Source organism: Topomyia yanbarensis, chromosome 2 (assembly GCF_030247195.1).
Source record: "Topomyia yanbarensis strain Yona2022 chromosome 2, ASM3024719v1, whole genome shotgun sequence".
In the NCBI taxonomy this organism is placed as follows: domain Eukaryota; kingdom Metazoa; phylum Arthropoda; class Insecta; order Diptera; family Culicidae; genus Topomyia; species Topomyia yanbarensis.
Window position 1 is genome coordinate 84,530,887 of NC_080671.1, and position 26,604 is coordinate 84,557,490.

Genomic DNA, 26,604 nt, shown 5'->3' on the forward strand with positions numbered 1-26,604 from the left:
AGGGTCATTACTTTGCGGCAGCTCTGCCGGGAATCGTATGAACAAGTGCGCATCGCAATTTATGCGATTAAAAACGAAACCTATGTATGTATAGCAAATATAATACTACATACTGAAAAGCTGAACATAAGAAAAGATGGAACGTTTACGGTTTGATCAACATAAATGTAGCAGCTACTCATTACACACTCGAGGGAAGGGTAAACAAAAACAGTCGCTAAGACTAGAAACTTTAATTGAATCAGGCAGGTTCTTCTCCTGCTACGGGGAACGGAAAGTTTGTGTGATTACCAATTAAGAAGTACGTTTTGTGATTCATATATCTAGATGTATGTAGTCTAATAGTGCGTTTCTAACGCGTGAGGTGAGCTTCACAGGAAAGTATGGCGAAACTAGGCTAACTGCAAGTTGTCGATAGACCTACAGAAAAAAAACTCGGAGAACGCTGGATGATGAGGATCAAATATAACGGCATCGTGCACTAAACTGAACCTAGGTCGTTAAAAGAAAAAAAATGAACCTTTCGTCTTATTCGTGTTCGAGGAAAGTAATGGTCGTTGTTACTCCACGGAAGCTGTGGAAGCCGTTTGCAAGATTTATGTTACCATAGAGTTATTGAAAAGAAAACATTTTAGCGCCTCTTTCATGCGCTGAGGACAAGTAGGGCACACACCTTAAACGAAACAAGCATTCGTGATGTGGGGCAAATATTTAACACCGTTCGACCAACAGATGGTCCTACAATTATCTAGAAAAATAGATTTCAATTGGACAGATGCCTAAATTTCACGGGTGTAGACAATTTGGCTGCCATCGTTTGGGTTCTTGGGTCATTTTTCCGCAACGGTTTTGTGGGTAGAAATTGTGAAACAGCCAAGTCATGTCTTACGTCTCGACATGGAGTTTTTTTTCTCGGTAGGACGCTGTTTCTTCATAAGCATCTAAGAATTGCCTTTCTGTGAAATGAAACACCAACCACCGAGTGAGTACAATAGCTTGGTTTATGCGCACTGGTTGGGGGTTGTTGGGTGCATTCTCGCAAACTGCGGTGATTGTCGATGACGTGCAGGAGAACGTAGGTTAAGACTTTTGGGAAGATCAGACGGAGTCATTGGTTGAGGATGAAGCTGATACGTTTGTAGGTTTGTCTCATGATGGGAGATAAATTATCTGCACGGTATAATGGGGGGAAACTTCATTAGAAAAAAACTCCGCACGAATAGATCACACGCTGATTTATTGATAGGCATTAATCAAAACGCTTGAGCAGCGAGATTATTAAAGTTCAACGGAGCTCTATAGTAGGGATGGACAAGCTGGTGGTACGGCAAATCATTGACATTATAAGGAGCAGTATTCAGTGCTGTCGGTCAGAATAAGACTTAACAGTTATGTGTTCAACAAAAAAAAAACAATTTTAACAGGCCAACGTGGGTACCCGGGCACCCACAAATTGAAATGCTCATAACTATGGCTTCCTTTATGCGATTTGGACACTTTTAGATGTTTTGGATTCAAGAACTCGTCTACTTTTTGATTCTGTAAAATTGAACCGGATGAATGGATCTGGTTCTTGGTAATCCGAATTTTCCGGAGTAATGTTCCAGTACTAGGGAATGATTTGTAAATTTTAATAATGTCCTAGCAATATGAGTATCAAAACTCTTCAAATTGTCTCGGAAGTATGTCATTTATTGTGACAGGACCATATGGCAATTTGAAAAATGGAATTGGAATGAAATGGCCACTCACGGCCCCACGGGAACCTGCTCCGGAATGTCCGTTCCGGGGTCAAATCACCAAATGGTTCCAAAACCACGAGATACAGCCTACTGATTCAATTTCAAGATTTTTGATAGTATTCCATTGAAGTTCACAAATAGCATCCGAGCACTGGAACCTGCTTCCGGAAATCCGGATTCCCGGGAACCGAATGAAGTAACCCGATTCAATTTTACCAAGTCTAAAAGTGGATGAGTTCCTAAATCCAAAACACCCAAAAGTGTTGAAATCGGCTGGAAATTGCTTTAGTCATTGGTATTTCAGATTTGTGGGTACCTGGGTACCCACGTCGGCCTGTTACGTAGTAAAAAAATTCAGGAGCCCCTCCTCACTCCCCCTTACTATATGAACAATATTATTAACCCGAAAGCTTGACTTAGTGAAGTTCTGGGATGTCACAAAGTTTCAATTTCCAGCTATGGATAAAGTATGGGAATTTCATTAATTGAAACATAAAAAGGTACCCGGGTACCGCGTCGGACACATAACGGTTAATGGCGTTGGTGCTTTAGGGACAATTTGGAGTATATTATTCGAGGAAGTTGCAAGAAGTCAAAACTTTTCTTTATTATCAAAGGCAGAGGTACTATGAAAATGTCGGGGAGTATGCTTCTGTTCCGTTTTTTAAAAACTTCATTTTTTTTCAATATGCAAATCCATTGCGCCCACCAACTGTGGATGTGGGCCATTAAGAGGTAGATAACAGTGTATTATCTTTCTCCGGACAAAACCAACCTAAAGGCCGTGTGGCATCCGGTGGGTTGAAGTATTTTAGCCAAGAATTGATCCACTGGCTTCTTGCTTATCGTAAAAGCCAACTGGAAACGGCGGTCCTCAAGTCAAGCTGTTTCTCCATGCCGAGGACTAAATTGCTGGCAGGATTGAATTATAGGCGATTAAAAGCCGACGTGTAACGTCGTATCCTGTAGTTGCTGTACAATAAGTGTTGATGATGAAATGTGTAGTGTTGCGATCGAGTATGATTAGAGTAGCACAAATATAATCTTCTGCATAAACGTACAGCAACGAGGGCCGGCGGAAAGCGTGGGTAGTATGGGTAGTACTACCCACTCGAAAATAACCGAGTGGATAATTACCCACACGAAATTTTGAACCATTTCAAAAAATTTAGATGTGCTACGCATGTATCTCGCACTACACACATTTGAAAACATCGATGTACCATAATTACATTTGCATAAACGAACGTGACTTAATGTGAATGTAATGTAAGCGTGTGCATTGCGAAAAGGGAAAAAATCATTACTAATGGACGCCTCACCCTATGCTTTCTACCCACTCGGGCGTAAAGTGTTTCGCCGCCTCAGACAGCAACTATGAATCTATCCCAGCAACTATGATGTAGCACAGGAAGGAAAAGGCCGCAGCTTCGGCCATGAATTGTATTTCCACAAGGGGAACTTCTACATTAGAAAGCCTGTTTTCGCGACTTTCATCAAAAATGGTATCGCAGTCCACGTGAAATGCCTCGTGCATGTATACTTATGGATAGTGCTATTGACGCGTGTCTTATATCCGACCTTACAACTCGCGATATTTGTGCTGCCACAGTTGATAACACAAACAGGAAATACGTTTATTGTTCGTCATATTTGCCACATAATGAACCATAAACTTCTTATAAATTCAAAAGGGTTGTATCATACTATGGCAGAAATGGGACATAATTTGGGGCAGCTTAGACATTAATTTGAAGGGCACCAAATTGATAAAATACGTAAGTAGTATAAATCTGCACATACTTAATGTAGAAAATCGTCCAAAATTTGCACGAGCTGGCAGAGAAGAGGTATTAAATGTAACTCTCTGCTCTGATGGTACTACGCATCAAACACACCAAAGTAGGAGTTGACAAATTGGATCGTACCCAACCTGTTCGAACCGTCGTCATCTGATCATAAGTACATCGTCTTTGATCATTTAAACGTCTCACTAGATATCGTCACATATCGTAATCCCAAATCTACAAACTGGGACCTATACGAAGTGACTTGGATGAGGTAGTGGATAAAGAAAATTGCGTAATTCCAGAGGAACCGAACCGAAATACCGAACTTGCTCAACTCAAAAAGTTATGTAAAAGAGCTTGGAATCGCCGACGTAGGCATTTGAATGGTCTCGCAAAGCATATCAAAGCAGATCCTCTGAACGAAGTGATTGGAATAGCCTGTAAATAAATGTCTCAAGTCTCAACGAAACTAATAGATCTAGTAAGTTACTTTCGAAATCAAAAGACTCTCATATGAGTTCGATTGGAACTGCTAATGGCGATTACTCGTCTATCGAAGATGTAGTACTCAACTGTCTTTTTGACATACACTTTCCGGGATATACGGAGCCATCACTGACGACTGGCCCCTGAATTGTTTTCAGGTAGTTTTGATTCTTGGGAATTTGCACGTAGAATTGCCGAACAACCGAATCAATCAAATTGAATTCAATTGAAAGTTTTGCTCCGTAAGTCTCTGGGAACAGATGGAATCATTCCAGTTCTATTTCAAAGAGGATATGCGCACTTCACACTTCTTCCTAGTAGTCTTGTAATAGGATATGTTACTTATGAAAAGGCAAGGACCGATCAGTCTGACCTGCTTCTTTCTCAAACCGGTGGAACGTTTAATCGACTACTAAATGCGGGATATTAGCTTGGGCGAGCACCAGACGATGCAATGCATAATGCATATCAGCGGGGGAAGTCTACAACCACTCTGTTATACAATTTTTTTACCATGTACGAAAAGTTTTCGCAAAAGCATTCAAGATTAGATATTTATTTTGATAATGAAGGTGCTTTTGACAACGTGTCTTTCGAATCTATTTTGGAAGCAGCACGAGGTCAAGGTTAAGACAAGTAGAGAAAGGGAAACTGACTGTCCGAGGATGTCCTCAAGGTGTTGTGCTGTCACCACTTCTATGGAATCTTGTCGCCGACGGCTTGTTGAGGAAACTTAATGTGTTTGGGTTTCCGACAGATGGTTTCGGCGGTAATTATCATAAAATGATCACCGGTATTTGCATTAACATACTTTTTCATTCGATGTAGCAAGCCTTATTTGTTGTTGAGCAATAGTGTCATGTCATGAGTTGGACTATCACTTAATCCAAATAAAACATCAATGGTTCTTATCACTCAACTCGTCCGTTACAGTTCTGACGAGGAGAATCCGAAACACTAAAAAACCGTGCATTATGTTAGGTCTTGATTCCTTATGCACGAAAATTCGTCATATCCAAAAATGTTCCCGTTTGGGAATATTGCATAGTACCAGACGTTTGGTTCTTCTACCAAAAGACAGTTTATGATCACTTTCCTCGTCGGCAAACAGAACCTCTGTGCTTTCTATCGAGCATCACTTGGTTTCAGCCAGTTAGCCCCTTCATGCCCATGTTGTTTGTAGACAACAACGTTTTTAAACAGCTACACTGCCCATGATCGCATATCAGTCCCATAAAGATAGGAAATCCCATAGAAAACAGGACAATTATGCTATCATGGGTAGTACAACTCTGGATTGAGGTAAGGTTTGCTTACAAAAGCAAGTGAGGTTAATAAATGTGACTGTTGCCTTTCATTTGAGTATTAACAGTTACGAGGATCAGCTCTAGAGCTGAAGTTATTGCAAATAGTCTGATTGTATTCCGATGGAGCAGTGCTGCCAGTGACAGTTTACGTTGATGACGGAAAGAAATTTTTTCATATATCTTCATTTTGTTGTAATTATATTGAAAACTAATAAAACTTATCAATTTGGACTGTCTTTGGCTACGTTTTCCACGCTATTTGACTATTGTAAATATTCTAGAAGAATTGTATTGAGCATTGAAAGGTAAAAATTCAGCAGCTTCTAGCACTGCGAGGGAAGCACCTATCTCTATGAAAAAAGACTTTTAATGGTCCTTGACCCCACCGTTTTCATGCAAAAAAAAGTTTTAATACCCTACGTACACTAGAAAAAAGTTGAGCAGGAAAGGGTTAATTAGCGTCCTCGCAAGACGTGTGACTTTTTGGATTTTAGTGTCTAACTAGTACCAAATTGGTACTAGTTAGACACTAAAATCCAAAAGGTCATGGGTTATCTAACTAACATTAACTAGGCGTTAGTTACTGATGAGAAGATTCCGAAACACTAAAAACCATGCAAATATGCAGCCAATATAATGCTAATAAGATGCTGCAGGTTTTTTGGTTACGCATCTCTTCTTGAGTATTCTATTCGGCATATTTCATTGCAATCGAACATATGCAATATACCCTAGGTAGCAAAAGGAACGCACATGTCGTGAATGACAAGACAAGGTACCTTTGTTCAAAATTTACTAGAGGTAAGTTTCGTATAACATTATTAATATAGCATAGTGAGTATCAAATTTCGTTAAGGTTTAAATATTAATTACAATCTATTAGAAGACAGTATTTTAATATTCCTATATCCTGTTCATCAAAAGGAAATATAACAAAGCATTTCAAAAACATTGCGAAAAATGACAGCCATTTGAAGCATTTTAATAGCTTGAGTAGTGCCAATATCAGGCTTTCAAATTTGGTATTTATGCACACTAAGCCAGCCAAAAGTCGTTCAGTAATTTCTTTCGACGACTTGTACAGGAAAGTGATATTTTTACGGAGCTGTCAGTAAATTGTTTAAAAAATTGCGGTAATGTTGTCATTTTTTAGTGATTTTCAGTAATTTTTCGAATAATTTGCTGAAACCCGCAATATTTTTCACTGAATTTATCAATGTTTTTAGGTACATAAACATGGTCCAGTAAAAGACTAACTGATTTTTCGGCAAAATTGTACCAACATTACCGAACCTCGTCAAAAACTTACCAAACAGGTACAGCAAATCATCTGTCAAGTCACCATTTTCAGAGGAAACTGCTGACTGACCAGTATTTTTTAACGTTTGGATAGAACGGATTGCGGAGAGTTCAGTAACCGAATTGTTTTACTGAATTGATTACCGAACGGTTTGCTGTTCAAAACCCCAGTTAAATTTTATTGTACCTAGTAATTCAAATTAGTATTAGTAATGCAGAAAACGGACTGTCAATATCTGCACTGTAAGCACAATATGTCGCCTTTTCTGGCTTTATATCAGCAATATATCAAAATACAGCAATATATCAAAATAACGACTCTTAAGGGACCGTTTATATTTTCAAAAAAAAAATTTGTTCTAAAAGTTTATCTAAAAGTTAATCTCTTTGAGATGAGCGCCTCGTTTACCTGGAGCAGGGGTAACTTTTTTCAATTGTTCGTAATTAAGTTTTCTCGTGCTTTAACGATTTTTTTATGTTCAAAAATTTTATTTTGTGGATAAGATTTTTTTAATACAGTTTTAAAAGCTCAAAACATCGATTTTTTAGGAAAACGTTCTCGTATACAAAAAATAACAATTATTTATTTAACTAATTAAGGTACGAGGAATACTCCTATACTGATGGAATTAATTGAGTTGCAGGATTTTAGTATATCTGCGGGACTTTCATCGTGATCACCGCAAGCCTCTTAAAATACAAGGGGTTTTCTGGAAAAATGCCGCAACTCCGCGAATTATTAAAACCTTTCATAAACTATTTGGTACTAATACTTGATTTCTTCACTGGAAAATATGCTACCAATAACTATAACTTTGATGTAATAAAATTATTGCTACATACCTTTTAAAAAAATCGAACATTACTCTTTTTTTCTTGTAAAAAGGTACGTAACCCCTTGAGGAATGCCTATATGCAAAACTAAAGCAAATATTAGGCAACGTTGTTATGCTTATTGATGACTTGGGCGATGCCTAATGTCGCTTATAAAGTACTCTCCCGTGTTCTGTTTAGCATACAGTATCCGGTAAGCTGAATCCTTTGTCAGCGAATATCAACGCAAACGTTGTTGAGCAATCAACAACGGGCGAACACTTCTGACTCAATTTTGAGGATATATATTTTTTTTTTTTTAAATAAAAAGAATTTTTTTTTTAATTGCCCGCCTCTCACCCCCACACCAAAAGGCTCGCAAAGAGAGCCCCCTGGTAGTGTATTCTGCGTGGATTTCAAGTAACCTACAACTCGAATGAAACGAAACGACAGTAGGGGGTGGGCATAGCATAGTTCATAAATTGATTGTCTTCAACGCAGCTCACCACTTCGATTCCCAACCTCGCACAGAGAGTTAGATTTTCTGACCGTAAGGTAATAATCTCTACAATAAAAAAATAAAAGAAACGAACAGTGACTGATAATGTTTGAACATGTCTTATAGTACAATGCCGGACGCATCAAAATCAAACGTTTGATTAGCCGAAGCGGTACCCAAAGAACAAGCTTTGATGTTTTCTCCAACGTTTCGACCATATTTTTCAGTCGTTTTTTCGTTTTATTTACCAGACCTTATCCAATCCTTTAAAAGACTAGAAAATATAGTCGAAACGTCGGAGAGAACATCAAAGCCTGTTCCGCATAAATCTTAAGACTGATGACTAGTTTAAAATCCAAAACATATTTTATCGCAATCTTTTTCACGCAACTCGGAATAATATTTATGAATCCTTTCAATCATCGTGAACTTCATGATTCATGATTCCCAATATATTAGTCACGATTCAATACCAGTTCTTGAGAAATAGTTCCCAAAATTCGGAAAAAATCTTTCGTGTATACGTGCACTAATTCATGATTTATAGCTAATTAGTCTCGACTGACCATTCGTGCTCGTGAAACGGTTCGCAAAATCATAAAATATTATTCATGTATTGGTGAACTGGGTCATGATTCCTCGTGTATTAGTCAGGAATCCCTATGAAACAGTTAACAAAATCATGAAAACTTATTCATGGAAACGTGAACTGGTTCATGATTTCCACTGTTATAGTCACGCCTAACCATGCGTGTGCGTGAAATAGTTTACAAATCCATAAAATATTGTTCCTGTGTTCGTGAACTGGTTCGTGATTCCTGGTACATAATTCACGATCTATCTTGAGGGCTTGTGAAATGTGAACGTGAACTATTTCACAACATTGGGGATTTTCATGAAATATATAGTTAAGGACCAGTCACAAAACACGTAACACAAAATTAGCCCAAAATTTACTCCTCCTTCTCCTCATGTAACAAATTGTCACAAATTTCTCTATTCCCCTCTCCCCTATTACGTAACAATTTTTTTGATTTTTTAAAATTTTGATTATAGAGGTTTTAATCTTAGGTTCATTCCCCTCTTTTCGGGCTAAAGAAATCTCTTTTGGAAAAATCTCTAACCTTATGTGCTGGATTGGGAATCGAATCCAGCTGAGCTGCACACAAGGCAAACAATTAACCAACTACGATATATCAGCCCCTTGAAAAAAATATGTTACGTAACTTCAAGTTTCCTCCCCCTCCCCATATGTTCCAATATCACAATTTATCGTACTCCTGCCCACTTAAAGCGTTACATAATTTATGAATCTTCAGCTGCTAGAGAAAAGTAAAAGACCATTCATAAATTGCGTAACGCTTTTAGGAGGGGAGGGAGCATGACAAATTATGACATGTGATATATGGAGGAGGGGGAGTAAAGTGGATCGTTACGTAATATGTTTTACTGAAGAAAGACATTTTTTAAAGAATTTGTTACGTAATAGGAGTTGGGCGATTGAGAAATTTGTTGCAAGGGGGAGGATGTGTCAATTTTGAATGTTATTTACATGATTTGTACGATGTCGGGCCAGTAGGCCGAAAGCCGTTAGGCTGAATTTCGTTGAATGGATCATAAGTAGGGCATTGCAAAAAAATCACTCATTTTAGAATTTTCAAAGTCCCCTTGTCACAAATGTCAACGTAAGCTCAGGTGCCAAATTTTACATAATTTGAAAAATTTTAGACCCAAGCCCACTTCTCTTGAAGTTTTTAAAATTGGTACTATGGGAAAATATGGAGGAAAAAATTTATTTATTAACTTTTGAAGCAGAACTCAGAAAATTACAATTAATCCCATCTTTTAAAGGAAATAATCTTAGAATTTGAATGGAGATGTTTCTCGAAAAATACAGAAAAATGGAACACTGGGTCATTTTATCCCCAAAATCCCCTATTTTTAATAATATTGCTGCTCCGTGATGCAAATCGTACATATTTTGCAGTTTGTCTAATGTGAAAAAAAATCACAGAAATTGAACGGAATCTTAGCGACCTTTCTTCTTATACGAGAAGTTGGGGTTATAGGGCCTTTTGCCATTCATATAAATTTTTATCATTTTCTCGTGCATTTATCTCTATTATTATTCAATCAATTGTCATAAAATGTACCTTGTTGAACGTCAAAATTCTTAGGAACACAATAAAAATAAAATAGTTACCGGTAAAATTCGGAAACATGAAATTTTTGGCCATTAACTCTACAAACCACATTTTTCTTTAAATGCCCTAGTACCCCAACTTCGCGTATTTTTTCAGTTCTGTAAGCTTACGTATTATGCTTATGTTTTTTATGTGATCCGTAAGCGTATTTTACACTAGAAGTAGCACAGTAAATAATAATGTATTATTAAATGGAGTTCATATGAGCATTTTAATGTTAAAACGTGTTTAATCCACCTAACAGTGTGATGAGACATTTCTTATAACTCTTATCACTCTTCGGCTATTATATCGTTTGAGAGCATTTAGAACTTGATGCTTCGCGATGTTTTTGATAACACATACTACATGGGATAGTGGCAGGACTCAGAGAATCGCTCAAATCAGCATAGAACAACATCAGTGCTAGAAATCTCAAACCAACTCAATGGGAAAGCGAAAAAATGGCCCATAAAATAGACATACCAACGAATTATTGTTAATGCTCTGTTAATAAAATATCTATATTGTGGTGGGAAAACTGAATTTTCCTAAAGGGGTTATATATTGTACTGAGCCAAAAAAAATCGATTTTTTTAATCGATTTGAAGTTTATACTTTACTCAAATTCCAAACGCGACTGAGAACTAAGAAATCAACGCTTTTTCTTGAAAAGGGCGATACTAGCAGTGATACCATTCAAAGAAAATCAACAGTGAATATGTCCAGACTTGGTTTTATTTCCTATTTAAGAACTATTGTGTTTTTTGACATCCTAGATTGCATGATTCAGTGATCGAAACCCAAAACTTCATAAAGTATTTGAAATTAATAAATTAAAATTTGTTGTCCCATCTATCAGCATTGAAGTATCGCACTTACGTTTTTTTACAATAACTACCGTTTTACACTACCGATTTCGTCCGGGTTTTTTCAATAGAGATCATTGTTACTATTTACAGCTGGTATCATATTGATAATCCTAAAAAATACGAAAATAACAGTTTCGCTTCTAAACTGCTAGCAAAAAAAAGTATCGCCCTGTTTGTTTGCATGGAGCGTGGAGGGCGAAACTTTAAATAAACAAACAAAAATACAGTTTCGCCCGTTGTATTTTTTGCTGTAGTTTAAGAAAGCAATATCGTAGAATCAAAATTTTTAGGTTAATTTGTTGCGTTTCAAAGCCCTCATTCGCATGTAAGAAAAAAGCCCTATATTTACATTTGTAAGTATCGCCCTTTTCACAAAAAAGCGTTGAAATGAAATCGCAGCTCCTGATATCACGCTATCTCTGAAGTGCATGCGTGCATAGTTTCAAATTTTACTTCGACATCGACTTTTTTTTAAAGGTGACTTCCCAGTAGTATTCTTGATTTGAATTATTATCGCTAATCCTAATGCCAAAGAACAAATAAAAACCTCACGAAAACGAACCGATTGGGAAAATCATCATCATTACTGGAACTTTCATTTTCACGAAACTTTTCGATAACCTTCCGTCACTTGCGTTAATGCACTGGGTGCACAGTAGGGTGACAGGAAAAAATTACCCCTATCGGCCCACCTCTGCGTCGATTCCTAGTCCCTAGTAGTTTGTGTTGGCGCCTTCTATGCGGTAACAGGTGGAACTAAAATTTTCTAATCAAAGCATGACTCGTATTATTTACTATAATTCTTCTGAACATACCATTGAGCTAAACCTAACGATTATTTCACAAAAATGTTTAGTTCGTGTGAATCGAGTACTGATACACAACCATGCACTATTAGGCCCCATGCAAAACTGACTCAGACATCACTTCGTTAAAAGTTTAATAACTTCTTTTAACAAAGTCGGATTTACTTGCAGTCTTTGACTAAGTTGTAGACAATTCAATTATCCTTCTTATTTTCACTTACAGTGATAATACGATGTATACAGTGCCACCTAGCGGCGAAAATACGAGCTAGTGAGTTTTCTCCATGTAAATTGTTGAAAAATCCAATATAAACTTCAGGCACGTTGGTCCGGTAGTTAGACTTGTCCGATTTGCTTCAAATTTGGTGCAAGTACTCCTGGTGGGACTAGGAATCGACTCAGGGGTGGGCCGATTGAGTTTTCAAAAATTCATCATTTTTCTGGGCAGTCTAAGTGCACAGTGCTCTAAAAATCTAGCGAAATCGTCTTAGGGCACCAGCGGGTCTGTAAAGAATACTAAAAATTAATTTCTATTCCATAATTTTCAGTTCAGCAATTCGAGAGATCGTGCTCACAGCAAGCCATGAAAAATAGACTACGTTGTGAAGCGATGGTCACTATTTATTAAAAAATCACAGTTAAATAAAAAATAAAACTATTAAAAAATTTCAAATAGTTTATAATTTTCACAAACTTATTAAAAACTGAAAATTTGAAAAGAAATCTGAGGATTATGATTGATTACAGAACTCTAGAATTTTCTATTGGAATGTTTTCAGGTAGGAATTTGATATTGATGCTATTAGACAACTGTGAAATCAAGACCAATAGATCAGTTACATATCAGGACCCCATTCCGACAATTTATCAAAAGTCCTCATGATGTTTACAACAACAGGTTATCAATCTACGGATCAGATAATGTTATTGTAATATTGAATTAAATCAGTTTGCATCAATAAATTTTCAACTCCAATCCAATATTTTTTTTTAGGTGTGGTGGGGGGGGCTGTATGGTGTTAAACCCCAAAACCTTCTCTTGGCTACGCCGTTGCTTGGAGTTATTTATTTCGCTTTTCATTTTCCGAAAGGTTTCAGATCGATCCGATGGTCAAAAGTTAGAAAAATTGCAGTCAGAAGGTTCGCACAAATGAACATTTTTGCACTGATAAGTTATCAAGTTCCTTCCAGACAACTTGGAAGTGTTCGGTGATTATTTCTAGCGGTGGTAGATAGAAAAATGAAATACAAAATTCGATTTATCGAAATAATGTTTGGCTTATTTCAATGGATTATTACTATATTGAACAATAAATAGGCGACGAAGAGTAATCCATAAACAACAAGCCATAACTTTTAAAGTATTCAAAATAGATATTTGAAGTCTTCAGTAAAGTTATTCGCAAAAGTAAGAGCTACAAATTTGCTGAAGGCATCATTTCGTTATAATCACTTCCAAGAAAATTTGAGAAAATATCTCACTCATAGGGGGATTAATCAGCAAAAGCACAATACCAAAAGAAAGGGCATATTACCTCCATTAAATTCTCCGAAGATACTATTGACCTAAAATAAGCCGTATTGGCATTAATAATAGATTACATGTTTTTGGTCATATTTCTGGCAATGGGAAATGATAAAAATCTTTCGTCCGTATTTAATGTTAAATATCTCTTTTGATAATAGTCCGATTTCAACAATCTATAGCTTGTTCGAAAGGTATTCGTTGAAGCTGTCTAAAAACATATAAATTGTTAATCTATGTTGTCAATTCCGGCAGATAATTTAAAAAAACTGCAAAAAACGCCATTTTTACGCATTCAAATATTCATATCTTAAAAACTAAACATCAGAATCAAAAACAAATTAATAGCGTTCATACTGTTTTTTAGTTCTTTCATTTAAAATTGGTTTGGATAAGATCGGTTCAGCCATTGCTGAGAAACACGAATGAGAATTTGTCCGTTACATACACACACACACAGACACACACACACAGACATTGTCCCAAATCGTCGAGCTGAGTCGATTGGTATATAAGACTCGGCCCTCCGGGCCTCGGAAAAAATCTTGAAAGTTTGAGCGAATTCTATACATTTCTTTTATAAGAAATGTTAAAATGTGGAATCGGGACTAAACCTCAAAAAATCTGATGGTTCTGAATTTTACCGGAAACGAATCTATTTTTATTTTATTCCTCATAATTTTCCACGCTCAACAGGTTACAATTTATTAAAATTGACTGAAGAATAATACAGATATTTGCACGAGAAAATGATGAAATAATACTCCTCGTATTCGGACAAAGGTCGCATAAGTTCCGTTCGATTTCTGAGATTCTTTGAACATTAAAAAACTGCATGATAGTATGATGTGTTTTTACCATTTTTTTGTTAACCATTTTTTTGTTAACGACCTATTGAGTCAATTTGTCAGCTGTTGTTACGGTATTTAATTAGCAAGGGACTGGAAGGTGCAGTATATTTTTCAATATTAAGAGCCATAGTACTCAAGGGAAAGCAAGGAGTGGAAGGGAGAAAGTTTAGAAAAGCGTGGGAGGGTCATATGTGCAAGCTTTAGAGTTTTCAGCAGACAGCATGAAGTAACTAGTTACTTCACGCTTGTTCGGATATGCTGTAGACTCAGGTGATCCGCATTTCTAATGCCAAAAAGTCTTGACTCCTACGGTAACAGACAAAGGGTTAAGTCGTCGGTAAACTCTAAAGCTTGCACATATGACCCTTACACGCTTTTCTAAACTTTCTCCCTTCAACTCCTTGCTCTCCCTTGAGTATTATGGCTCTTAATATTGAAAAATATACTGCACCTTCCAGTCCCTTGCTAATTAAATGCCGTAACAATAGTATGATGTTCAGTAGGGAGCAGGAAAAAATTATAAAAATAGAGGATTTTCCGGACAAAATGACCCAATACCCCACTTTCGCATATTTTTCGAAAAATGCAAATATCCATTCAAATACTAAGGTTATTTTATGTAAAAAGAAGTTTGAACTGTAATTTTCTGAGTGCTACTTTAAAAGTCATAGCATTTAATACATTTTTCTCCATATTTTCCCATAACACCATTTTAAAAAATTTCAAGCGAAGTGAAATTTGGCATCTGAGCTTACTTTGACAATATGAAATATGACAATATGCAATGCCCTAGTCATAAGACTGGAGACTATTAGACTTGGTAATTAGGACGAATGGGACTTTAGGCTGAGTGAGTCAATAGGCCGAATGTAATGTGAATTAAAATATCTGAGCTAGTTTGACTCCAAGAACGAAAGTAATATTTGACTTAGTTTGACTTAGGTTAACGCCTCTGATAAAGCGGCCCGTTGTAATTAGCATCATCAGTAGAACTTATTTCATGCCATGACGCATTGTAATGTTAATCACATGATTTTTTTGAGAGCCTGGAGAAATCAATTGCGTATTTTTCCTTATTTAAATCATGAGCTGTTTTTTTTTTCACAAATCTGTGCATTTACCCGATTTATGCATAGCTAGAGTCAGAAGTGGTAGCGAAGGTGTCCAGCCGAATGTGTTTAGGGCGGTAGTCCAAATGGACATAATGCCGAAGGCAATGAAGCCGAAAGTTTAATAAAGAAGTTGAAGTTTATCCTGCTGAGCTTCTAGCTCTTCTGGGCTCGAGATAAATTAACGTAGCTCGACTAGACGAATCTCTTATTGTTTTACTACCCGACTTAAGACAGATGTGCGTTTAATTCCACCAATTCCATGTATTTCGAATTACTTGATCATGGATCGCCAGTCGCAAGGCCCCCTGTACGCTAGACACCTGCGCATTTGATTCGATATCATACAGTCAGCGAATGCAAGAACTGTCGGAAGGTCGATAGCCTCTTTCAGATTCATCGCTGAACATAATTTAAGCTAGCCTAATGACCCACTCGGCCTAATGGCATAGAAAATAAAATGCAAGAAATTACCAAAATAGCAAAGTTAGTGTTTTCATAATAATAATCAGTAACATTAATAGTTTTAATCTGGTTATCGTAACATCTTCATCCGCTGGAATCCATGAATAATTACTTAATCGCAGAAAGAAGAAAAGAACATAAAAATATTATCAAAAGTCATTAAGACGCTTGCTTTTTGGCATCGAAGAACAAAGCCCACCGATAGTTAATACGCATATTTAACGGGCCATTAGCTTATGCTAATGACGAACAGTGCCGCCGCCGTCCCGAGTCCAACCCAGAACCATTCTGATCCTGTGACTGTATATTGTACATAGTGCCCCCCAACAGATGACATACAACACCGCTATGTTTGTGCTACGACGTCGTCGGTTACAGTTAAAATACAAATATGTACAGCCTCTTCTTCCCTCGTCGTTGGTTGATTGGGCTGATGCTGGTTCGTTGATGGTGGTAGCCGTGCAGAATCGAAACTGTGCCAATATGGTCGGCTGTCAGTTCCGGTCGGGCGGACAATAAATAAAATGATTGCCGCCAGATTAGTTCTCGAGGGAGGGTTTTGAGCTCAATTTCGACCGATTCTTTCCAGATGGATTTCTTTCTATTTTGTTGTGTTTATTTATTACCGCTGCAGCACAGCCGTTCGTGCTACCTAGGTACACCTACCGGCTGTTTGGTGGGGGGAACGGAGGGTACATATAGCGGTAATTGTATGGTGTGTGTATAAGATCAACACAATGATGTTGGCTCCCAACGCTATGACAAATGAGACAGTAAACCACGGCATAATTTCAAAAATCGACGGAACGGATGACTTCATGGTAAAGAGTTGAATGCTTGCGGTTTGTCGCTTGCCGCACAGCGCAGCAGCGAAATAACTCGTCAGCGGTGAAGAGTATGGATGTTTGCTCGAGTTATTAACCCGAAATGATCTTCTACGGAGTTGTGAAGTAACTGTATCGGGGATTGGTATGTGGAGCCGGTCGTAGGAACGATCAACTCGAGTGTGTTAAGGTAATCAGTTCAAAAAGTGCTCATTTTCGTTTGCTCCTTCATTTATCCGAAGTTACGTAAGCTTCACTAGGTACATAAATACATTTACATCTAAAATTCTATTTGACCGAACATTCAAGTAGCAAAATGTAGTGGGAAAGAAAGCATTAACTATACAAGCGGAACTAATTGCCTCGATTTATTGGCAGCTTGATGGTTCGTTGCATGCATAAATTATGCAACCTCTTCGTATAGTTTTTCACGTTTCGGACAGACGAAAAAAAATAAATAAACAAGCCTACAGTACAAGTGCCAAAACCGAACGAGAAAAAAAAACTAGCTGACCAGTAAATGGAAATAAAACTGAATCGCTGACATTTTTCCTTACTTGCAACGCTTGCCAAATCCTGGAGTCGTCCGACTGCGTTTCGGTCGAAAAAAAAGATCATGTAAAGAAGTTACATTGCACAATGCGCGAAATACACGAAGTGGAAAAATACGGATAGGTAATCGGGAAAAAAGAAAACAAGCCCTCCGAGTTGAAGTAGGTGAGACCCCAATTGCGGCAGTCAGTTGGTAACATACAATATCGCAGCAAGTCGATGATAATGGGCAACAAAAATAAAACAAAAACAAGGAAGCAAAGATAAAGAACCACTCGTCGCATGTACGTAAATGGCAAATGTAGATTAATGAAAGTAAATATTTCTCTGTCCGTCTGTCTATACCGGCCGACAGACGAGCCGGGGCGACTTGTCCTGGTCCGTCAGGGATAAAAATTGGTCGTTTGTGTTTTGATGGTCACTTTTCAACGCGCGAAATCCCTTTAATTGCCCTTTTTCGACTTGATGAATGGTACATTATTTTTTGCCCTCCAACAAAAAAAAAATCCAATCTGCAGAAGCAGAAAAATTACTTTCACTTGTAGTGTTCTTTGCTTCTGGACTCGCATCTGGAGATTTGTCCACTGTGTTGGCCTTTGGGCGGTTTGATAAATGGTGTAACAGTTCCGGACGGTTTTACGCAATCAGCGCAAGAGCGGACAGGTAGAGGATTCGGCGAAAGGTGGTGAATGTAGCAAACATGAGATGATGATTTAAAATACGTGTAAATATCCGTAATGAATGCACTATTTAATTGAACTTTGAATAAAAATCTTTGCTCTGTAATGATTACTAAATAGGAAAGAAATGGATGATAATCATTTTAGGAGGTGAAGGGCACAATACTTACTATTTAGCTTTTTTCCTTTAAGCGACATTCAAGTAGCTAGACATTACCAAGTAGGGAATGTTATGAACATTTTGAGCCATAGTACTCAAGTGAGAGCAAGGGTGTGAAATTGTACACTGGTTGTAAAACTAAAAGTGGCAGGGTCATTAGGAACAGACTCAAAATCTAATTGTTTGTCTTCTCCTAATATATATCGAACTTGTCCATCTTTATCAAGAGACATATTATTTAGTCATAGGTGGTGCTTCGACTTTGTCTCATCAGTATCTGGAACCGACTTGATACCAGATAGACGTTACATATAAATACGTAACAGAACTTGTGTTTGCGAAGCATACAGTTGGTTTCTACTGAAATTCTTGACACGTAGAAGCTTTGATTTGCTGATAAAACATATCCGAACCTTGCTCGGCAAGCAAGCCAATGCGATGCACTATGTGATACAACGAAGATCCCTGTTTATCAGCCATTTGGACATATTTTACTGTAGAATACAATCAAGTTTTCAATACAGGGGTCCGTTTTCAAAATATCGGCTATTGCAGCCGCGTCAGTTTTCGCACGTTAATAACTTCCATTATACTTAAGAGAATGATTTGTTTTTTTCGAAAATAGTTACAAGATTCGTATTAAATATTCAAACGTAAAATGTAATTGTATATGCACAAGAGGAGTAAATATAATTTTCGTGCGATTAGGAGCTGAGTTAGTTCCATTTTTTATATTATAGTAATAGTTTTGGATTTTTAGCGGGAAGATTATTGGAGCAATTAGTTATAAACTAAAGCCAACAATTTAACAATCATCTTAAAACTAGGAATAACTTGAGGGAGTGATTAAATTTTATTAATAATAGGGGTGATTAATTAGTGCTATCTTTGAGTAGTAGTACAGTTGAGCATTTCTTATCGAGATTCTGTAGTACAACAACTGACGAATTTCGCGCAAAATCGTATCCAGAGTTGGCAGCACCCTCTCAGATTTACATGAAACTTTCTGTACATGAGAACTTTGTCACAAAAAGCCACTTTGCATACTTTGTTTTTTTTTAAATGTCTAGGCTGTCTTTTGAAAAAGGTTCAAACTTTTTTTACCATTTTTTTTCAAATGGCTATAGTCTAAAAATGACAAATCCTACAAAAAAATTGTGAAAAATGAATTTTCATAAAATTAGCCAAATTTTTGAATAAAAATATTGGAAAAATTGTTCAACGACATCTACACTGAAAAAAAATCGATTTTAAAAACTTTAAGTCGATTTACAAAAACACCATCTTTCATTTGGATGAAATTTTGTTCTAAGATAGCTAATTATGTTCCCTACCTGCCGTCAAAAATTTGTTTCAGTGTATTTTTATTCAGGGTATTTTCATTCAGGGCCCACAGACCAGAACCCAGAATCCCGAGAAGAGAACCCAGACTCCAGATTCCATAGCCCAGATCCCTGAGTCCGGAGGAATGAGACCAGAATCCAGAGTCGTGAGTCCTAAACCCAAATTATTGAGAATGGCGAGTCCAGAATTCATAGAGCAGCGATCAGAACCCAGAGTTCCGAAGACAGAGCTCAGAGTCCAGAATCCAGAGTTCCGAGTTCAAAGTCCAGAGCGCAGAGTCCAAAACCTAGAGTGAAGAGCCCAGAGGTCAGAAACCAGAGTCTAGAGTTCTTATCCCAAAATACTGAGCCCAGAGTCCTCAGCACATAATCCAGAGCCCAAAGTCCAGAGCTACTAACCCCAAATAGTGAGACCAGAGTTTAGAGTCCAGATTCCAGAGCTCAGAGTCCAGAATCCAGATGGTTCGATAATCCAGAGTTTAGATTCCATAGCCCAGCGACCAGAACCCAGATCTCCGAGAAGAGAGTCCAGAGTCCGGAGTACAGAATCCAGAGTCCCAAGTGCAAAGTGCATAGTCCAGAGTTTCGAGTCCAGAGTCCACAGTTCAGAGTCCAAAGTCCAGAATCAAGACCCAGAGCCCATAGTTTAGAGACCACAGTCTGCAGTCCAGAGTCCATAGCACAGAATCTCGAGGGGAGAGCTCGAAATTCAGAGTTAAGAATGCAGAGCTCAGAGTTCAGAGTGCAGAGAACAGAGTCAACAATTCTGGGTCCAGAGTCCTCAACCCTCCTCAACTTCAGGTTACAGAGCCCAGAGTCCAGAGTGCTCAACCCAAAATACTGAGCCCAGTGTCCCGAGTTCAGAGCCCATAGTGCAGAGCCTAAAGTCCAGAGCACAGAGCCAGAGACCAGAATCCCGAGGAGAGAGCATACGGTCCAGAATCCAGAGACCTAAATCATCCAGCGATGAGACTGAAGAGTCCAGAATCTAAAGTCCAGTGTCCATAGTACAGAGACCAGAACCCAGAATCCAGGTTCCCGAGGGGAAAGCTAAGAAGCCAAAATCCAGAGTCTAGAGTTCGGATTCCTGAGTCCAGAATCAACACCCCAGAGAACATAGTTCAGAGTCCATAGCACAGAATATCGTGGATAGAATCCGGTATCCAGAGTCCAGCGTGAAGAGTGCTGAGTCCAGAGTTCACAGTCTAGAATCTAGACTGATTGGGTATTTTCGGAATGGTCTTGACGAGTAGGTGCTGGAAATTTATGTCTGATGCCATGTTTAATTCCAAGATGGTGACTTCCGGACGTAAATTATTACGATTACACTTCGGATTGTTTATCTTTGCACCGCACTTGATGCTGTTTAACTTAAGAGCCTCAATTGAGCTGGGACTGTCCGAGACGATAAAGTAATGATTGGTGTGCAAAGTATCAATAATCCCAAGGGTATACTGAATAGTTGCGAGTTTTGCGACGTAAACAGAAGCAGGACCATTGAGTTTGAATGAGGCGGTGAGTTTTTGATTGAATAAACCGAAGCCAGTGGAGCCGTCGAGACTTGACCCGATATAGCATTTGATGAGCAATCGATATGAGAGGTCCCAAAACCGATTTTGCAGCAGAAGGACGCCCGCCAGCACTTCTTAGCTCATTGTATTAGTCGAATGAATGCAACCCAAGGCAATACGCAAACAACAATACTGGATTCGCTCTAATTTGATGAAATGTATGCTCGCAGCGGAGTGGAACCAGAAACTCCCGTACTCCATCAACGACAATATCGTTGTTTGGTACAGCCTGATCAGGTCTCCTGGGTGGGCACCCCATCATGTTCCGGTTATTGTGCGGAGAAAGTTGATCCTTTATTGGCACTTCTGTTTCAGATACCTAATGTGACATCCCCAGGTTCCTTTAGAGTCGAACTATACCCCGAGATATTTGAAAGTTGAAACCTGAGCAATAGTTTGACCCATTAATTGAAGCGGTAGTTGCGCTGGTTTACGCTTCCTTAAAAATACGACTAGCTCAGTTTTCTCCGTGAAGAAATCGATACCCAGCTGGAGGACCCAAGCAGACAAATTGTCCAAGGTATCTTGCAACGTTTCTTGCAGATCGACGGCTTTTGGGTCATGTAATAGAGACCACACTGTCATCTGCAAGTTGCCTTAGCGTGCAGGAATTGACAAGACATTCGTCAATGTCATTCACGTAAAAGTTATAGAGAAGGGGGCTTAGACATAAGCCCTGGGGAAGACCCATGTAGCTAATTCGTGATGTCGATAAATCACCATGCGAGAAATGCATATGTTTTTCATACAGCAAGTTTAGCAAAAAGTTGTTTAGCGTCGGTGAAAGACCATGCTGGTGCAGCTTCTCAGAAATAGACCTGTGCGCCGCCGCGCCACGCCGCCGCCGCCGGTGATTTTTAACGTACGCCGACGCCGAACGGTAGACCGGCGGCGCGCCGCCGATGCATTTTTCCCGCGCCGAAAATTCGCGAACTCTAAAATTGTTGACTCATAATTTTATCCACAAATCTAGGAACATAGTCTATGGACCGAATATACGACGTTAACTGATTCATGATTTATCACATCTTGATCATTATTTGGTATTAGTGGTTGTCAATTGGATTACAAAATTAAAATAATCTTGAAATTTTCTCGAAAACCATTACACGACACTCGTTATATAGTTCAAAGATCCATTCTTGCTTCATCAACTGGTTATGATTGTGAGCATATAAGTTTCAATTAACCATTCGTGTGCGTGAAATGGTCCACAAAATAAAATAAAACTTCCACTTTCAAGATATATGTGCCTGAAATTTACGATTATGTGCCTGATCCTAATCTTTGCACGTAATTAATTTCACTGGAACGCAGTATATTATTCATTGATTTTTTAACCGATTCTTAATTCCTAATATGCTACACGATTCACCAGTCGAGCTCGTGAAACTGTTCCTGATGTAATTCATGAAGTAATTAATTTTCCACATAATCTTATTATACTTACGTAAACAATTACAATGAACTCAGACTATTATTCATGGATTATTCGCTCTGCTTTTTGGTTTTGAAATTTCTATGTGAGCTATTGTGTACAACTGCTAGCAATCAGTCTCATAGGCATGAGCATTAGATACAAAGACATTACTAGCACATGTAACCCTGTTATTCCTTTGTTAAAATTCAGAGAAATGTTCGGAATTAAATGAAACTGCGCTGAGCAAAATACATTACCTAGCCACAATTCATGTCCGTGAAATAATTTTGAAAACTATAAGACGCATGACTCTGTGTAAAAAATCCAACGGTAAGCTCAAGACTAAATTATCACGATAACACGACGAGAATTTACGAAAATCGTTGCACGTCGTTAAATTCTTGACTGTTTTAGTCAATAAAGTTAATACAAATCAATGTTTCATCGAGTTATGAATTAGAATCATAAAAATATTAAACATATTCAGACACAACCACCTACTAAACATTTGAGTATAATGTCATCTTTTTTTGCGTGAACTAGTTTTATGAAAACACAAAAATTATTTTCAATACGAGGTTTATTTATAATTCATTGAATCGTGACCTATTTTAAATTTTTTTCTCGAAGAATAGTTGAGAAAAGTGATCTTGACTTTTCGCGACGCTGGTGCACAGATGTGGCGATGCAGAGGGTAAGATTTCTAGTCTCATAAATTATTCATCGTGTGATCTAGCCCCACTCAAGAAAGATTTTCAATGTCAGTTGCACCAGCCCGGTATCACAGACAAATAAGACGAAACACGAAATGAATTTTCATCACTCGTAGAAAAAACGGTCGATTTCGATTACAAATCGGTGGCGTTAGTGAAGAGATTTTGACACAGAGCTAAATGCGTTACTTAATTTCCGCACCCACCCGAAAACGTTACGGTCTTTTTAATCTCATGCAAACCAAAACAAACAATATGGGCTGGAAATGTGAAATTCATTCTTGTCGAAGTGCCCAAGGTGGGAGTTGTTCACAACCATTTTTTTAAGTTACAACACGATGCCGATCGGTGAGTAAGCACATAACAGAATGTTAGTAATTTAATTGATTCAGTGTATCGAATGTATGCAATGGATTAGAATTTGTTGGTCTCCGGAAGTGCTGGAGAAATCAGCGGGGTGCAGGTGCTACGAAAACTAGAGATACGCTCAGACCATTTTCAATCAGACTTGTTTAGTGATCAGTTTCAACCTAACAGGAGCTAACACTTCAAGTCGTGGAATGATTATGATTGATAGTAACTGTATATTTAGGTTTCGTCAGGGTGTATATCTGTATGATTCCAGCACATCGAGCATACTTTGCACTCAAGATAGAAGTAGATCGCACGTTGTAAGGAAATGTAGTGCCAGGGAATCGTATTCCTTATCATTGTGGCGATTTTGTACTTACAAGAAGTAAAAGTAAACACCAGCCTGGAAAATGAAGTAATGTGTCTACCTTGAAAGGTGTCCTTACACGATCATTAAAAGTGACATTTCTGCGCAGTAATGCCAATAATAACGCCTCGTGTTAGGGTACCTGATATCTGCGGGATTCTAAAAGAGCGACGGTAAACAACCCAGGGACAACTTGACAGATAGTGCTTGTTTCATATATGCAGCACCGATTTGATGGTGGCGCTAGTATGCGTTCTCTGTATGAGTACCACGAACAACGAAACGAAAAAGTTTCAAGAGAAAAGCGTGTTTCGTTACGTGTGTTATGAACGCCGTCAATGCGGCTAGAACAACATTTAGAAAAAACTTATTCCAAAATATGAATAAAGAAAACCGTCAGCAAAGTTGCATAAATCTTATTATATATTTAGGTGGAAAACGTTGTTTTTAACAACCGGCTCTCTTCCTTCCTAAACATGTTTTGGTTTTCTTGTTGTGTGAAGTTTGAAATCGTTAAATCATTGGTGCTTTTTATCTCGAGAAATGTAAATGAAAAACATTTTGGCCAATGAAAGTACATCACCACCAAGTACATCACCACCAACCACAATTCGTTTTGAATAGAATTTGTGTTTTTATCAGAATTCTAGTAGCAAAAAGAAATGGTAGAAATGCTTAAATTATTTTCCACAGATATGGAAAATAATAAATGGGATGCGCCTTTTTCAAATTTTGCTCCATTCGAGCCGCCATGACATCACCAAATCACCCCAAAATTTGCTTATGAATTCAATATAAGGGAGCTGTCAATTGTCCCCGGGCTTACGGTAAAGATGACTAAATAGAAACAAAAAACAATGAAACGAAAACAACAATTAATTTCCTCAAGCAAAACAAAAACTGTTTTACCGTTGCTTAATTTCCCAGATATAGAACAATAAATAATTATTATGGGTCATTGAAACACAGTCGTTACTCTACATTCTTCAAATTTGTCCGTTGCAATCATTATTTCATGCGAAGTCGTAGTATGCGACATCGACAATTTTTCTATTTCGTTCTTCAAATTTTACAACTGTAAAAATAATTCCACCTTTCATTTATTATCTTGCATTTGGCAAGCAGGGTGGGCACTATTGGAGCATCAGTTGAAAAAAATTGATATGGTTGCGAGAATTACATTTTGTGCAATGTGTTAATAGATGTCGCTAGTACATCGTGGGCGATGATTTTTTTAGATTTTCTTTAAGCTGTAACGTTTGTTTGTATGTGCTGTGAAGTCTGTTATAATAGAAACCGAAATTTTGGGAAAGGAATTGTACTGTCAAGAATTTCTTTTAATTACATAAGCGTCAATATTCGTCACGCCGACACACGCCGGCGCGCCGCCGCCGATAGAGTCCAACGGCGTGACGCCGCCAACGCCGCCATCGCCGGCCAAAAATGTCGCTTACGCCGCCGCCGATTAAAAATGCATCGGCGCACACCTCTACTCAGAAAGAATTTTGATAGAAACTGAATCAAAAGCCCCCTTTATATCTAGAAAAACTGAGGCCATCTGCTCTTTGCTAGCATAATCCATTTGAATTTCTGTTAAGAGCAACGCAAGACAGTCGTTCGTGCCTTTGCGGAAACCAAATAGTGTATCTGACAGTAAGCCATTTGCTTCAACCAAATTGTCGAGGCGAAACAAGATCATTTTCTCGAACAACTTTCGGATACAGTCGGTCGATACGAGATGTGGTCGGAGGCTGGTTTTCCTGGTTTTTGGATGGCGATAACCTTCACTTGCCTCCAGTCATGAGGGATAATATTACCCTCAAGAAACTTATTAAATAAATCCAACAAGCCCTTGGTAGAGTCTGGCAGATTCTTCAACAAGTTAAATTTGATTCTGTCTGCCTCTGGGGCTTTATGTCATGTAACAACATGACAAGAGAGCAAGTGAGAATTCCACAATCGAAAACGGTGTTTCGTTTGCATTATTGTGAGCGGACGCGGCGTGGTAGATCATCTGTGCCAGGGCGGAATCCGGACAAACCTTCTTGGCAAAATCCAGCGGTTTGAATATTCCACGCTCTCGTTAGTAACTGTCTCAGTTTCCTAAGCGCCGGGCCGTGCTCCAAAGAGTACTTATCGATGTTTCTCTCGTTAGCCCGTCGGCGAACTGGCGCCAGTAGCTACGTTTTTTGGCTTTCATCAAACTTTTCATGCGCTTTTCCGCCATCGCGTACTGTCGGTAGCTAGCTGGCAGCCTGTCGTCCCGGAAGGTCTTTTACGCAGCGGCCTTCTCCGCGTACACGTCTGAGCCCTCTTTGTCCCACCATAGATTGGGAAGACGCCCAGTCTGAGCTTGAATCGCGATATCGAGAATCGAGCCAGCCAGGAATCCGTACTCTTCCTCCGGAGGAAGCTCTTGAGAGCACTCGATTTTGTCGGATATCGCGGACGTGTAGCTCTTCCAATCAATATTTCGTGTGAGGTCATACGAAACATTGATTGTATTCGGCGCCAGTAACTACGTATTGATTGTATTCGGTGTACCTGAACCGTTAGCAATATTGATTACGATTGGCAGATGGTCGCTTCCGTGGGGATCAGAGACTACCTTCCACATGCAATCTAACCGCAGCGATGTCGAGCAGAGGGACAAGTCTAAGGCGCTCGGACGCGCTAGAAGGGGATGAATCCGTGTCATTTCACCCGTGTTTAAAATGGTCATATTGAAGTTGTCGCAAGGCTCATGAATTGAGGTAGATCGATTATCGTCATGAAGGCAACCGCATGCCGTACCGTGGGAGTTGAAGTCACCTAAAACTAGCCTAGCTGCGGGGAGGAGTTCCGCAATATCGCAAAGCCGTCGGTGGCTAACTGAG

At 38.5% G+C, this 26,604-nt stretch overlaps 1 protein-coding gene across 5 annotated transcripts in view; it reads right to left on the reverse strand.

Annotated features, from left to right (window-relative positions):
• LOC131678691 (protein spire) overlaps positions 1-26,604 on the reverse strand; it is a 563,546-nt gene that overhangs the window by 152,775 nt on the left and 384,167 nt on the right. For 4 of the 5 annotated variants that reach the window (XM_058958943.1, XM_058958941.1, XM_058958939.1 and 1 more), the window contains exon 6: positions 17,129-17,161. The exons of the other annotated variant lie outside the window; for it this stretch is intronic. In XM_058958943.1, coding sequence (XP_058814926.1) covers positions 17,129-17,161 — 33 coding nt within the window. The remainder of the gene's footprint in view (positions 1-17,128; positions 17,162-26,604) is intronic. 5 annotated transcript variants of the gene reach the window in all.